Source organism: Cibotium barometz, chromosome 3 (genome assembly GCF_041138505.1).
Source record: "Cibotium barometz isolate CiBa-2024 chromosome 3, ASM4113850v1, whole genome shotgun sequence".
NCBI lineage: Eukaryota > Viridiplantae > Streptophyta > Polypodiopsida > Cyatheales > Cibotiaceae > Cibotium > Cibotium barometz.
Window position 1 is genome coordinate 55,971,263 of NC_141048.1, and position 16,721 is coordinate 55,987,983.

At 41.8% G+C, this 16,721-nt stretch overlaps 1 protein-coding gene across 1 annotated transcript in view; it reads right to left on the minus strand.

Moving 5' to 3' along the window:
- Positions 1-13,159: 13,159 nt before the first annotated feature.
- LOC147640283 (putative histidine kinase 6) overlaps positions 13,160-16,721 on the minus strand; it is a 32,358-nt gene continuing 28,796 nt past the window's right edge. Inside the window, exons 7-11 of the mRNA XM_086778859.1 lie at positions 16,440-16,669; positions 16,228-16,326; positions 15,321-16,033; positions 14,219-14,719; positions 13,160-13,813 (exon numbers count right to left, since the gene is read on the minus strand). Coding sequence (XP_086634985.1) covers positions 13,582-13,813; positions 14,219-14,719; positions 15,321-16,033; positions 16,228-16,326; positions 16,440-16,669 — 1,775 coding nt within the window. The 3' untranslated portion in view covers positions 13,160-13,581. The remainder of the gene's footprint in view (positions 13,814-14,218; positions 14,720-15,320; positions 16,034-16,227; positions 16,327-16,439; positions 16,670-16,721) is intronic.

Sequence of the window (16,721 nt, forward strand, 5' to 3'; positions counted from 1 at the left end):
AGGAAAGACCATTATCCACTGCCTTATACAAAACATGTTTTGGAAAGAGTGGTTGGGAGAGAAGCTTACAGCTTCTTGGATGGATTCTTCGGTTACAATCAGGTGTCCATAGCACTAGAGGACCAACACAAGATAGCTTTCAATAATGTGGGAGACATTTGCATACAAGGTTATGCCGTTTGGCCTCACCAATACCCCAGCAACCTTTCAACAGTTGATGTGAAAAGCTTTCACTTACAAAAGTGGTTGGAGGTGTTCATTGACGATCTGTGTGCACACTCTCGATGAGGTAGACCATCTGGCCTGCTTGAGGAAAGTGTTCGAGCTATGTCGATTATATCGTATATCCCTGAACCCCTTGAAGTGTCAGTTTTGGGTCAAGCATGGTGTGATACACATTGTCTGAAAGAATGGTATATCCACGAACGAAAGCAAGGTCAAGCTGATATTGGAGTTGCCACAGCCTACCAACTACAAGGGTGTGCAAAGATTTATGGGCCATGTGGGGTACTATCGCCGCTTCATAATTTTTTATGCTAAAATAGCCAGACCCTTGTATAAGCTCCTCATTGTCTTTGAGTGGACTGAGGAGTGTCAGGAAGCATATGATCGACTGAAGCAAGCATTGGTAAGCACGCCAATTCTACGACCACCCAATTGGGATCTCATAGTTCACATGCATATTGATGCATCAAATTTTGCTATTGGTTGTGTACTAGCCCAGCCTGGTGAGTTCAAATTGGACTATCCAGTCTACTTCGCTAGTTATCAGCTAAATGATGCAAAGGTGAACTACACCATAACAGAGAGAGAAGGATTGGCCATGGTTTACGCCGTCAAGAAATATCGACATTACCTCTTGGCCAACAAATTTTTATTTTTCATGGACCATCAAGCCTTACTATATCTGGTGAATAAACCTTGCACCATAGGGAGAATCACATGATGGTTGCTATTGTTGTTGGAACTTTACAGTCTCACGGTAAGAAAGGGAACATAACATGTGTTGGCTGACCATATGTCAAGAATTCGAAATGGGGAACCAACAACTAGTGTTGATGATAATCTCCTCGATGCTTGTTTATTCAAGTTGGACATGGTACCCAAATGGAGAGAGGAAATCTCAGAGTATCTAGCTTATGGTTTTTTGCAGGAAATACCTTTGCCAAAGATAAAATGTGATGGCTTCTCAAGCTTCCTGCACCTTATCAATTGATTGTGGGAGAACTATATAAGCTAGGAAAAGATAATGTGCTCAGAAGATGTGTTAGAGAAGATGAGTTTGTCACCATATTGGAAGAAGCTCATTTAGGGATAGCAGGTGGCCATTTTGCTGGAGAAATCACAACTCGAAAACTGCTTCAAGCAGGACTATGGTGGCCTATGTTCTTTAGAAACGCCATAGAATTTGTCAAAAGATGCAAAGAATGTCAACATTTTGCTATTCCACAATAAAAGGACAAGATGCCACTCACCCCTATTATTGTGAGACAACCGTTCGAGAAATGGGAGATAGATTTTGTGGGACCTATTAGTCCAGTGGCACATCCATCCCAAGCCCGATACATGATCGTGGCCACGGACTATTTCACAAAATGGGAAGAAGCTAGAGCCTCAAAGAGAGCTGATGCATGAACAATAGCAAAATTTTTATACGAGCAAATCATCTCGAGGTTCGGCTGCCCATTAGAATTGGTTAATGATTGCGGCTCACATTTTATCAATGAGGTGATTGATCATTTACTTGCAGGATTCTTAGTGATCCATCGAAAATCATCACCTTATTACCCACAGGAGGCCAATGGTCAAGCAGAAAATACAAACAAGATTTTGTGTACTATCTTGACAAAAACCTTGGAAGCAAATCAAACAGATTGGGAACATAAGCTGACAGCAGCAGCCCTCTAGGCCCATCGCACATCATATAAGGTAGCGATGACGGGATATACTCCCTTCCATCTAGCTTATGGTGTTGAAGTAGTTATGCCCATAGAATATATTGTCCCAAGCTTAAGGATTGCCGTACAAGAGCATCTCACGGAGAATGCATTAGCTGAAAGGTTAATTGACTTGGAGAAACTGGATGAGACCAGACTGATAGTATCACATGGACGCATGGTCGAAAAACTACGCAGAAAAAATTGGTTTGAAAAAAACCTTAAGTAAAAAGAACTAGAAATGGGGGACCTTGTCCTCATGTATGGTGTGGGAAACACCAAGAAAAAGAAACTCAAATACTGAGGCCTGGGACCGTTCCGAGCATTGAAAATCACACCTCAGGGGTCTGTTCAAATTGAGACAATTGACGGCATCCAAATGGAGGGTTATGTCAATGGAAGTAAATTAAAAACATATTTTGGACCACTGACCCAAGAGATTCTTTTGCAAGAACATCTCTTAAAACAACAAAAAAAACTTGCAAAAGAAAAAATCCAACAAGCACAAGAAGAGGCTAAGGCTAGGGAGGCCAAAGCCAAACAATTACTGCTGCTGCACAAAAGACTGATACATGTCAACATGGCTTTTGTGACCCTTTTGGACGAAGGGGAACTAAACATTGAGCCAGCACAACTCAAGGTGGGACTTACTACAACTAAAGGCCATGCAACAAACATTGCATTAATAGATACGGGATCAAGTCATAACTTGATCATGTATGAAACCTAGGTAGCATTAGATAAACCACACCTTGAACCCACTGATGCCCAAGTTTGTAGTGTTCACTTGATAGCCACAAAAGCCGAGGGATATTAAAATGTCAACATTTCCATTAGAAATAATTCCTTGGTCGGGAAGGTGTTTGTCATGCCTACAGGTTCCATGGAAGAAGAGATGATTCTAGGACGATCTTGGATCTGTGCCAGTAAATGCAATATCCAATGGGAAGAAAGAATAGAATTGCTAAGCAGCACAGGCGAGAAGGTTATGTCCATACCCTTATGAAAATTGACAAACAAAGGAAAGAACATCATAAATGATAAACAAACAATGAGTGCAGTGGCAACACCTCAGAGAACAAAACCAGCATCCGTTTCGAGAGAAGCTTTTCCCCACAATACCCAACTTCTAAGGGTACACAGAAGTGGGTACCCAAGAATCAACTTAAAGATCAACCAGACAAGAAGGACACCATGAATGATATAAAGACCCCAAGAAGAACCTACAAACAATTCAAAAGTCAGACTTTGCTGACTCGAACCGATTGGCAGGACTCCAAGCATCTGAAGAGACCTCAAGGATTCCATAAGCAATGGGTTCAAAGGGACTTACTTGTGAGCACAAGGATACTATCAAGGCAATACGGCAATATGGGTACCCAAACCCCACTCAGTGGCCAATACCACAAACAGTTCGAATCATCAAAAAGAGGGTGGTACGAGCGTGCAACATCAACTCCTAACCGGGCAAGAACCACGCCAACCCTTGTGTGGAAAAAGAAGAAAACTCAGCCAAATGTTTGGGAATTGCCAAAGCAACGAAATTACCCACTCTGGCTACAAGACTGAACAAGGAACCTAAAGGTAAAAACAAAGAAGTTCAGCAAGGAGATGCAGATAGAAGCCCTACACAACAAGGCCAGTGACAACATTGTTCAATTGGGTAGAAGGCACAATAAAAAACTCCCACATGGAACTAAAACAATTGCATCAACAAATGCCCAAAAGTGCCTAGGTGACCCCTTGGTTCTCATGGCAATAAAACAAAAGGTATCCAATAATTGCACAAATGGGTACGAGGTAAGCAAAGTATCATTTACTCATCATGTGCATGTTTGACTGCTGCTTGAACATATAGGAAAAAGTGAAAAGAATCCGATCCTATGCATTCCATGTGAAACTACAGAAAAACGTTCACGCCATGAACAAAATCCAAAACCATTTATGCCGTGAACAAAATTACAAAGGTTCACGCCATGAAAAAGTTCAAAAAAGTTCACACCATGAAACGATAAATTTTCACGGGCCAATCACGCAGTGCCACATAGCATTCTTCATTAAGATAACCGCCCTGTCGGACGGCTGCATTATAAATTCGATTTTCTTTCCTCTTTTCGTCATTTTGCATTGTGTGCGGCGTTGTCTAATCATGTTCGATTCGCTTCAACGTGCATCTCCCGAGCTCACCTTCTCCCTACAACCTTCTCGACTATCCCCGTCGAGGTTGGAGCTTGATCCTCTACTTTTCTTTTCTTTTCTTTTTTTGTTTTTGTTTTGTTTTGTATTCTTTCAAAGAATCGTGACATCTTGAGAATATACACATTAATTGGTAAAACAAATGACTTGTAGCCCTTCACATATGCATCATTCAATAAAGTTAACAATCATACACTAAACAATTAAAAATACGGCCTGTAGTTTCACGAAAGCTGCGTTTTCACGAAAGCTGCATTTTCACGCCTGACTTATTCACGGCGGTCACACCTTTTCATGGCCATACAATTTCACGCGTGACCTTTTCACGGCCATACACCTTTCACGAACACTGACCCTTTCATGCCCGACCTTTTCACAGTTGCACCTTTTCACGGCCATACACTTTCATGCTTGATCTTTTCACGGACACTGATCCTTTCACGGCCATACGCTTTCATGCTTGATCTTTTCACGGACACTAATCCTTTCACGCCCGACCTTTTCATGCACCTTTTCATGGCCACACCTTTTCACAGCCATACACTTTCATGCCTGACCTTTTCATGAACACTGACCCTTTCACGCCCGACCTTTTCACGGCGGTCGCACCTGCCATACCTTTTCACAACCATACACTTTAACGCCCGACCTTTTCACGGACACTAACCCTTTCACGCTCGACCTTTTCACGCTCGCACCTTTTCATGGCCACACTTTTCACGGTCGCACCTTTTCACGACCATAGACCTTTCACGAAAACTGACCTTTTCACGACCTGCACATTCACGTACTCACTCCTACCTTGCTCCTCTACGCCATGAACTGTACATTCACGTACTCACTCCTACCTTGCTCCTCTACGCCATGAACTGCCTATTAACATACCAGAGGATTGCTCCTACACTAACGAACTCTTCAATTAAACTGACCTATTCCCCATTTTTTTAAAAGAAAAAAAAAGAAAAGAAAAAGAAGAAAGATGATATCAACCCCACCAATCGTTAGACTAATCCTATGTGCCTAATACAGATGTCAACCTCGGAGTCCGAAGCCCACGAGAACCCATCTACAACTCAAACCAGCAGTGCTACTACTGGATCCCCAACTAGTCAGAGAAGAAGGACAACATAGCGACCGAAGATGAACGCTCTTGGGTCCTTATGCCCAAACCTTCCATGGGACCATCATCAGCACATAGCCCATGGAGAGGTAGCCTGGAATGTCTACAAATACTGGAAGAGGCTGAAGTTAAAGAAAAACTGGACAAAGTCGGTCTAGGTAAGATGGCATAGGTACTCCCACGAAGTATCGACATAGAACTCCTGCACGGGGTACATAAAGACATACGACAAGGGGATCAAAAGAGGACAAATCACCAAAGCAGACGGCACTACACGGAGCAACTCCTCATCACAGAGGAACTCATTAGGGAGGCTCTGCAACTTCCAAACGCAATCAGGGTCCACCAACACATCATTGACAGATGCCTCTGGAGGCCATGCTCAAGAAGAATTCATACAATTGGAATGGTGCCGAGTACAAGAATATCCAAGATGAGGCTATAGAGAAAGCTTGTAGGGCCATGTCTTTGATGATGCAAGTAAAGCTAGTGTGGACAGATACAACAGAGTCATTCTCAATCGGATTACAAAATTACATGAGGAGAAAGAGGACGATTGGGCATACTATCTACATAAGGAGATGGAGAATTGCTTGAAATCCCACCAATCGAAGATATGTAACCCATACCTCCTCACACAGGTTCTCAATCATGTAGCAAAAAGGCCTCTCAAGGAGCCCGAACCAGAGGAGCAAATACAGTTGGCACTATTACCAAACCAGCCCAAATTAACAACTAAAGTTGTGTAAGAAGGGCAAGCTATCTTGATGGACACCACGGAGATCATAAAGCAGATCAAGAAAGGGCGCAAGAAGAAAACAACTAAGAAGATGAAGGGAGTGCTTACAGATGTTGCTGCTGAGTCACAAAGACTAGAGGAGGAAGTGGCCACACAGAAATCCACACTTACCAAGAGGCATTTCAAGAGAATATTCGTAGCCATACTACACAAGAACCCCGGCAACAAATCACTCCTCCAACAAGCCCAGCACAACTCATATTTATAGACCTATCTCCTCTCAAAGAATCAAGTCTGGCAGACACACCAAGAGAGACAGCTCCAAAACAAGAAACGCTAATACAAGCTGAGGAAAGACAAGATGTGGAGGCAACCACAGCCCCAATACAGGAACCAGAGGCCCCCCATGGAAGCAAGTAAAAGACAAAGAACTCCAGATCCATCAAGTCCAAGCAAGAGGAGAAGATTGGAAGATGAAGAAAGACTACCCCAGTTAGCCTCCCTGACTGCAAAACATCGACTATCAACAATTCTTGCAGGAGACCATGGAAGGACTTGACGAACTGCTCAACCAACCACCACAGACTGGGCTGGAGACAGACTCAAGCACAAATGCAATGTGGGTGCAAGAACAAAAGGTTTGGCAGTGCCACCTCCTGACAACACATATTCTCCACGACCGTAACACCACCCTCTAGAAGCAGGTAAAAGAAGCATCTACACAAGTACAACGGTTAAAAGAAAACTTGGAAGCAAGTGAGGTTACCCCCACAAAGATGTCACATAAAGAGTCTGAAAGCTACAGAGGAGCAGGAGAAAAGGTACAACACCCTGGAGAATAATAACATGGTATTAAGCCAAACAATAGTACAAAGGATCAAGGAGAATGTTGACCTCAACGCCAAATTGGAATAAGTGAAGGAACAGCTCCAGAAAGAAGTCACCCACACAAAGGAACTCATGACACTACATGCACAACAAGTACATGAGTTCCAAGCCAATGCCAGGGCTAAGGAAGAAGCATTGCAATACCAAATCACGTAGCTAACAGCATAGCTCAAAGCAGAGGAGGAGAGGGCAAACCATCTACAAAATGCAAGGGAACAAACCAACAAGGCTCATGCAGAAAAGATTAGAGCTCTTAATGAAACAATAAGTACGGGCCAGGCAGAAGCACACAGAAAAGAGTTGGCACACCAAGAGATAGTGATGCAGCTTACACAACAACTACAAGACACGCAGAGGCTAGCAGCCCATAGACTCCAACAGATTACCAAAGCTCAGGAAAGGGAAGCAACCGCCCAGTGGGCCCAAGAAAATGCAACAAGAAGATTCGAAGATTTAGATGTTGCAAGGATGGTTAGTGAAACATCAATTTCAAACCTCCTTATTAGCAACACAGATGCCCACCTACAAGAGCTCAAGCGCCAGCTGGTGATCCAAGAAAGAAGTCAGCGACGATCGGACCCTAGCGATGATCTCCATCTCCTCCTTAAGCGCACCTTCGAGTTGGGTCAGCTCTGCTGCCAGTAACTCCTCGGGCCCCTCCTCAAACTCTTTCCTTGTTTTTGTCTACACTAACACTCTCTCTACTTTAGTATGATATAAATCTATTTGAAGATATAGGCCTAAGAGAACTAACATTAATCAAACAAAATATTGAAAGAGACGTTGATCCTACCGTAATCATGGGAATTTTGAGGAGAGACTTAGTATTAACTAATCCCCAAGACATCTTTTTCTACCCTCTATATCCTATCGTGCTAAACCTTCGTAGTTGGTGTCACGTTCTCCAAAACTCAGAAATTCTGGACAACAGTGTCAAAAAATTACACCTGTTTGTCCCAGATGACATTCCAGAGATGCCCGCCAACTATGAGGTAGTAGCACATGGTTACTACAATGGGTTATAAGTCATGGGTGGCTAGAGGTATATAGCACTCACCAATATCTAAATCTATGTGAGTCCACTCTATATCATCCTTTTGGCATTTTAAAACTCCACACTAATATTTACAAACATTTAGAAGCCATGCTAACCAATGTGCAATACAATTTTGATGCTACCCACATAGAATATCCCACTATCAATGCCGAAGAAATTCTAGACTTACAAGACTTTATTAAGTCTCCTAAGCCTAGCCACTCACCCCCTAGCGCACAGGTCACGGTCAAGAAGAATCTTCTTCTTCATTTTCAAAATCAACTTACCCTGTCTATTCTAATGTCGCTAGTAAGCTACTTAACCCATATCCTAACACGCCACCTACTAACATCTCTCTCAAGCTGACTGCATTTTCTCATCTTTCTATCCTCCTGAGATTGATTTTCCCACTAACACTCTCGCCCCCAAGGAGGTACTAGCACCTCACCCATCTCTAACACGGCACTCTCAAGAGGTACGACACACCATCCCGCACGATAATATTGAAGAATTTATTGATGATACCATCTTGGATTCTTTGTCAGCTACTGCTGCAGAATACAAAGGGTTCATTCGTGTGGGCAATCGTCTTTTGAAGCCAAAGTTAATGTTCAAGGTACTCATGCAGATCATTCCATTTGAGCCCACATGCCGAATCATGCCAGAAGCATATTCAAAAATCACTCCAACAAAACAACATAATGTACCATACCCTCTCCGCACCTCACGCCCTGACTTAGAAGAACTACTTCCATTGGCCAGAGAGGATACATTATGGGCAAATGTGGCATAGCATATGAAGCTGGAAAATCCTCACTTAGCTCATTTGCTCGAGATACGGATTGTTACATTCATGATCAACTATTATTTCAGAAGATGGAGGAAAGCAAATCCTGTGCACAATAGAGGTGGCTACGCCACCAGAAAGATTTTGGAATACAGCCAAACTGGAGGAAGGAGTACCTAGCAATTCTGGAATACAGCCAAGTGTATATGAGCACACCACCAACACTGCGGGTCGATCCATTATACATGCCAGTTAAAAGAAGATGGACACCACTGGAATTTCAGGAAGCCAAGAGGCGCGACTCACATGTGTGCTACAACTTCCCCATTTTTATACTAGCAACATTTGCAAACATTCAGGAACAAAGACAGCAGATACTTACATGGATCAAGGCATGATGCAGAATTCCAAACCCCGCTATTGTAGCTAGCGTCAGATTTTTGAAATTGGTGGTGGTGCTAATAGACTAACCAAAGGAGCCCTATGATGGCTATGAAGCAGAACACCTGAAGTTCGACATGACCCAAGGGCCATTAGATAGGGGAATCATGCTTTACTACCATCGACTCCCGCGATGTCTTCTAGGCTACATGCATATCACTTTCGAAGACATGGTGGATATAGGATTCTAGAGATCACATTCAGCATTCCAATGCACACTCAAGAAGCTCCAATCCAGGAGGAACTTCTACCGACATGAGTCGATGACCAAGTCTTAAGACCTTGGTAATAGGTTCTGTGGACATAACCTACATTAGGAAGGGGGGATGTTAGTCCCATTTTGGATTAACAAACATGATCCTCCAATTGAGGACATTAATAAGTGTCATGAAATAGCACTATAAAAGTTGTACATTATGAGATATTGGCCACCCAAGGCCTAGTAAGTAAGTAAGTTTTGGGCGCCCAAGTGTGAATAAGGGTCAAATGTATATAAGGCCTTTTCTCATAATGAAAAGACACAATCCCCTTTGTGCTATAGAGAACTCTCCCTTGTGTCTTGAGAGAGATTGAAGGAGAGAGAGAGCATTCTAGCATTGTTCCTCTTGTATGCTTGTGTGATTCATGCTTGTGTGTGTGTGTGTGTGTGTGAGAGAGAGAGAGAGAGAGAGAGAGAGAGAGAGAGAGAGAGAGAGAGAGAGAGAGAGAGAGAGAGAGAGAGAGAGAGAGTGATTGCCTTGTGGATTGCGAGTGCGAGCGACTCTACGGTGACAGTGTGGAGGTGGAGCTTAACAAGTGAGCTTGGAAGCCTCAAGGGACTCAAGTTCAAAGCATTGGTAAGTGCTCTACGAAGTTGTGATCTATTGCTCATCCTTTAGGTGAATGTGTAGAGTTCCCTCTTGGAGGTGTGGTAGCCCATAACACCTTTGAAAGTATATGTGGGGTACCTCTCTCTACATGCTTCCAAAGTTTGGTCACCATCAGATGTCTTTTAGGCTATATATAGTTCTCCATCTTACATTTTGTGCGTAGATTTTTCCAAACACACAAAATATATGTTTTCTCGATCCTGTCATGATCAAATCATGTTCGGTGGTGATCAGACTTTCCAAGTGTGTGCAAGGCACCCCTACCCATTTTTTGAGATAGAGAGGATCCAAAAATTGAAAGTTCTATATGATGTTGAGCATAGAAGGCTACAAGGTTCCTCCCAGAAATCTCCTCATCAACTGAAAACTTACCATCTCCATCAAAATCCCTTTTTGACAAAGTCTCTATCTCTACAGCTCTATCCTCACCATCAAAAGAACAGGCTTCTACCTCTAACTTCACAACCTCAGATTCCATAGCCACTCTTGAATTTGTCCCTTCTTATACCTTGTCGACACCAATACCACAAATTGAATCTTACTTTCGCAAGGGTAACCTTCCACAACCCTCAGCGTCAATAGACCCTTTATCTAAGCAAATAGCCTCTCTAGTACCATTAATAATAAAGACCTACTCCCTATACATCGGCAGTACCTCATGATATAAAGCTTTTACTCTAAGAGCCCCTCTTCAACCAACCTTGCCAAAGGAGTCACAGGCTTCCATCATAAAAACCTCCCCATTGATAGCCCCTTTTGGAAACAATCCTAAGTTATCAGCACAACGAGGACAACATCGAAGGTCATCATCACTGGTACTCTGACAAAGGTGAATCCATCCAAGTGACTTCACCATAGTCGGAAACCCCTCTCATGAAGACCCAAGCCTCATCATCGATGGGGCTACCCAAAACTAACAAATGACAATATTTCATTGCAAGCAAATGCCAAGAAAGGTACCAAACCTTCAGTTCCACAAAAGAAGGTATATCCACCACATAAGTAAATGTCAAGATATGTTCATGGTGTCAAAAGGTAGGTAGAAAAGTAGTTATTAGTAGCTCAAGGATACTATGAAAGTGGCATTCTTATTTGGCTACCTCACCAATCGAGACAACACTCACATAATGCCCACAACATAAATCTCAAGTGCCTAGAAAAATCAGACCTCTTCTGCAGAAGCAGAAACCCCAAAAAAAAACCCGATAATATCTTCTTCCAACTCATCAGTTATGGGTTTTGAAGAAATTATTGCAAGCACAAAGATTCGATGAAGGTAATGAAAATGTGTGAATCCCAAAGAAATCCACAAGATTCCCTCAACTTGCATAAGGAAGCAACCTCAACAACAAAGGCACCAATCCCCACATCATAAAGTTCATAAAAAAATGAGTGCCTACACATCTTGTCATTGTTCTAGGCTATTATGATGGTAATTCCACCATCTAGGCACTCAAAGCTATCAAAGAAAGAATATAATCACCACCAATTTCTGTGTGTCAAGAAGAAGCACACTCACATCCCAAATGGTACGGACCAAGCAGACTGCAAAGAACCCTCTCCCAAAAATGGAGAAGCCACAAGAACTTGCTTGCACTATGAAAAATAAAGGATATGCAACAAGTCACCACATCTAATGCATCAACATCTAAAGAGATACAAGTCAAAGCTTCAGCACATCAACATTTGTTATGGCCCCTATAGCATTCTTTGACCGCGTTAGTGGCATGACTTAAATGGTTTATTATCAACTTACTTTGGTAGTCATTGGTAAAGGAGGTCCAAAGCCCTCATAATTCCTACTCATGAGTTACAATTTTTTAAAATGTACATATTTTCTATGATAGTTAGTGGGAGGATCATTCCCAATACTCACACCTCCTAAGGAACAAAATCTACAAACCACTTTGTGTCTTACTTGGCATGTCTCCAATCTCTAACATAAATATACGCTCATTGCCACATATTATATATATCAATCTTGACATTAATTCTCCTACAATACAATCGCAATACATTTGCATGCATATTTTTGTGGTTATTCTTAGAAGCCTTTGGCAAGTCCTTCTAAAGAGGTGCCAGTACTTTAGCATGCTTAACTAGCACATTCCATGATTTATCATACTTACCTAAACCTCAAAACCTTAAGTTTTTTTTTCAATATTCTCTTAGCTAAGAAAATTTATAAAAAATACTCCTTTTCAAGATGTATTTTCACTTTAACATGGTAAGGATGATTCCCAACATAGATAATCCTTGTATAATGCTATTAAAGTAAAGAGAGAAATTGACTTATATGGATTTTTTGTTAAGAGATAGCCTTATGTAGGTTGTTCAACTTTATATGTTAAATAGTAAAATTTTTATTTAAAGATACCAAAGATCTAACTTTTTCGCAACAAAATCTGAGCATAAACCTTAGGTGATGTCTTTGCATTTGAAAAATCCAATTAATATGATGTTCCAATGTTCATGATTTAGGGATTCCATGTATATTGATTCTTTCACTTTTCAACCTCTATTAAAAATCTTAAAATTACCACGCAGGGGAGTGTATGCAGGCGAATAACACTCACAAAATCTTAAAATTACCAAAATATTTATAAGGAGATACAACATGTGAGGGAGTGTGTGTATGTAAATAACACTCACAAGTAGAATCTTTCACAACACAAAAGTTAAAACTCATATTGTGCAATACCAAAAATGCAAATACAATGTTAAGAATTGGCTTAAATAGTAATGCTAGATTGTATAGTACTGATCTAAGGCTAATTATCAAACGTTATTGGTGAATATAAAGGTATCTTTATGAGGCACATGAAAATTTCTAGCCACATGTTATCCTAGGCAGATGAGTTATGTAATGGAATGCAAAAAGTGTTAATTCTATCTTGTAGCTATTAAGGTTGTCTGTGAAACTCGATTAGCACTAAAATTGGCAAATTTTTGGTATTCTGTAAGGCTTCAATCAAAATTAAGTGTGCTATTATCTTTCTTAATTAGTCTCATCGTTATTGTGATTTTCTTTGCTCTACCTTAACTCTTAGAAAATGATTGGTAAGGGGATAAGTTTAAGATAGAATTAGCGATTTGGAGAGTAAATGATTAGTAAGGGGATTAGTTTAAGATAGAATTAAGCCGGATAATTCACTAGCACAATATATTACACTGCAACACGGCTTGTGAAACTCTTACGTTATGTAACACATACAGGTTTTTGAAGAGGAGCTGTCGCAAGACCATCAGGGGGGTCAAACCAGCAGTCATATGCCATCAACCAGGTTGGCAAAATCAGCACTGATTTGCAAAATTGTGAGCACCAGTGTCCGGCTGCAGAAATGCCAGACTGTAACCACCCCCAGATAGATAGTTCCACCTCATACAGATATCTGGCAACGCTTGGACCTCAGAAAAGCCTATAAAAGATCATTCTGCATGAAGAACACATTATCAGACACCCATGTCATGGTCTCCAGAAAACACATCATCAGATAACTCATGTTGTGAGAACTCATCACAATTCGCTAATTATGCACCACCAGCCAGCTCCATGGTTTTGTGATCCTCATGTCATGGTTAAGACTTGACTGACTGCCATGTATAGCTGCTCTTCCTCAAAGGGTTTGGAGACATAACCATCCATTTCGCATCGGACACACGCATCATAAGTCGCCTGGATAACATCAGCGGTCATGGCCAATATTGGCACATGCCAAACTTTGCCAGAATCCTCTGTCAATCTATCCTGTGTATTAACCAACTCCTCAACCTTCCGAATGTTCCGGGTTGCTTCGAACCTATTGTGAGAGAGATTACATCAGTGATTTCAGATGTCACAAAGAATCAACCATAGGGCTAATGAAGCAGCAGCCAAAAGGTTGCATTACCAACTGTGCCTCTCTGTTTACAAACTATCACTTTATAAAAGATGTATGCGTGTATGTATGTATGTATGCATATGCATGCATGCATCCATTTACCAACCTGCATGCCACTCCTTTTACAAACTACCACTTTGTAAAAGATGCATGCGTGCATGTCTGTGTGTGAGCTGTAACAAGGTATGTGTGCATGTTTTTACTTGTAGTAGAGTAACTATATCATTTGATAGTAATTGTTTGCTTCTTGTGTACTTGTTTCACTTGATATATGAATAAGGCAGAAGGAAAGCATTTTAAAGACTCTTGGCTTTGTGTGAATACCCATCCATCTCAGGCATTTGGATGTCCATGAAACATGCATCAAATATATGGGGTGGCTCCAGCTTTGCGATTGCAGCCTTGCCACTATCTGCACATTCAACAAGGGCACCATATTTCTTCAATGCACCCGCAGCCACAATGCGGTTAACCTTATTGTCATCCACCACCAATATTTTCTTCCCACACAAGAGATTGCACAGGTTGCCAGGTTCTTCCCTTCCTTGCTGACTTTTGTTCCCCATCCCGAGCACTTGCTGCAAACAGGCGGCAATCATGCTTGCTCGAAGGGGTTTCATGATGATTGTGTCTACATACCCTATACTTTTGGCTGTTTCACATTCGGCGCTCGTCATAGAGGTTGCCATAAGAATCATCTTCGGACAATTGATGTCCCTTGTAGTATTCTGTCTTACTTTCTGTAAGAGAGACGGAAAATTCAAACCAGTCGAAAGCCCCCAAGCATCTTTGTCCACAAGCACCAGATCAACCTCTCCTGTTGTGCTGAGAAGACCAAAACATGATATTATTTCTCCATTTCGTTTTAAAAGAAAAATATCACTGTTCAAATCCCGAAAACTATTAACATGCTCAAATCCCTAAAACTATTAACAGTGTCTTGAAGTGCCTCAAATTTGAAGTGTGATCCTATTATTTCATTCGAAGGGCACAATCCATAACCACATTTCTTTGCTTTTAGTTGAGAAGGGTACGTTGAAAAACTTTTCAAAATTTAGCTTTTCTTTTGAAGGGTTCAATTTTTCCTGCCCTTATGTGAAGGGTAAGATGCCTCAAGAAGGGTTCCGAGGGCTTCAAATTTGAGGCTGCAACTGCTTCACAGCATTCAAATTTGAGGCTACCAATGTCTTCCCAACATGGCACAGTTAACTGTGCCAAAAATGTTTCAGTTGACTGTGCCATGGGTTTCCCAACTGTGCTAAAATGGGCACAGTTGGGAGAAAGCTCACAAACTGTGTCCTTCAATTCATGAGAATGGGCCAGTTTTTTGGTGGGCATTTAAAGCAAAAAGCTCATCCCTGGCCCAGATAATTGGGCTGCGAAAAGCCTGGAAGTACATTACTGGGGTGGCCACATGAAATCGAACCTTGAAGAGTAGCCATTCGAGGCCGCATTAGGTCCGTCCGACAAAAACTTGAGGGCAAGTTCCAAGTCGGAAACTGACGTTACTTGCAAACCCAGTCTCTGTAAATGATGCCGTGTGACCTCGGACCGTACAAGTCCCCCGTCAATGATCAGAACTTTCATGCCCTTGAACTTGGTTGGAAGCATCCTCTCACTCAGAGACCGTTTGTCTTCTCCTAGACTTGTATCATCACCTCTTCTGAGCACGAGGCTGCATGTGAAAGTTGATCCCACATTCTCTTTGCTCACAAAATGCATCTCTCCCTTCATTAGTTCAACCAGACATCTGCTGATGCTCAAGCCTATCCCAGTGCCTCCGTAGGTGCGCGAAGTCGAGCTATCAGCTTGCATGAATGGCATAAAAATCCGTTGTTGCGCTTGTGAAGGGATTCCAACTCCTGTATCCTCGACACTGATAAAAAGCTTTACCTCAGATGTTTCTCTTTCTGTAGACCTCTGTCTCTCTTTTGCAATTAAGAGTTTGAAGATATCCCAGCTACTTTGTCTATTTGCAGCCGTATGGCCACTCAACGTGGCAGATGGAACAGTGTTACTGCTCTTGGCTAGCCTGCATTCTATAATCGCCTTTGACATGGTTTCGGAATCCACCATCTGAACAGACTCAATGTCGTCCCACAGGTGCACGCACACAAAAATGTGACCCTTCTCAGTGAACTGCAAGAACACACAAGGTAAGAGCTGGGTAAACAACTAAGGAATGATCATATATCCTGTTCACTTCTATGTATATATCCAGAAACACTCAAGCTTAAAAGCATCACAGTGGCATGCATTGAGTGGTTTTATAAAGGCCTATGGAGCAGATATTTTGCTGTGATTAGGTCAACCAAATCAATGCCAAAGCTTACTTTCACAGAGTTTCCCACAAGATTGGTGATGATTTGCCGTATCCGACCAGGATCTCCAATGAGAATAGGCGGTACCCTTTCGGAGACATATACAGCTAGCTACACCATATTCGAAAACAAAGCACACATTATTGTATCATAGGAATCCATCTGTGGCAGCTCAAGCTCAAAACAACCACCCCTTTGAGTTGAAAGGCTACACATATTTGTACCTCAATGCCCTCCCCCCTGGTTTTTCCAGAGAAAAGTGAAAGGACATCATCCAGAATAGCCCGGAGGTCAAAAGGTACCACCTCTAGTTCCATGCGGCCTGACTCAATTTTCGCTTGATCTAGAACCTCATTTATAAGTGTAATCAATGCTTTTCCACTTGCTTGTGCAGTTCTAGCAAAATCTTGTTGGGTTGCATCAAGCTGAGTGTCAAGAAGCATTTGCAGCATTCCTGGGAATTTGAACCATTGAGACTTAATGAAATTAAACTGCAACAAGTTCTC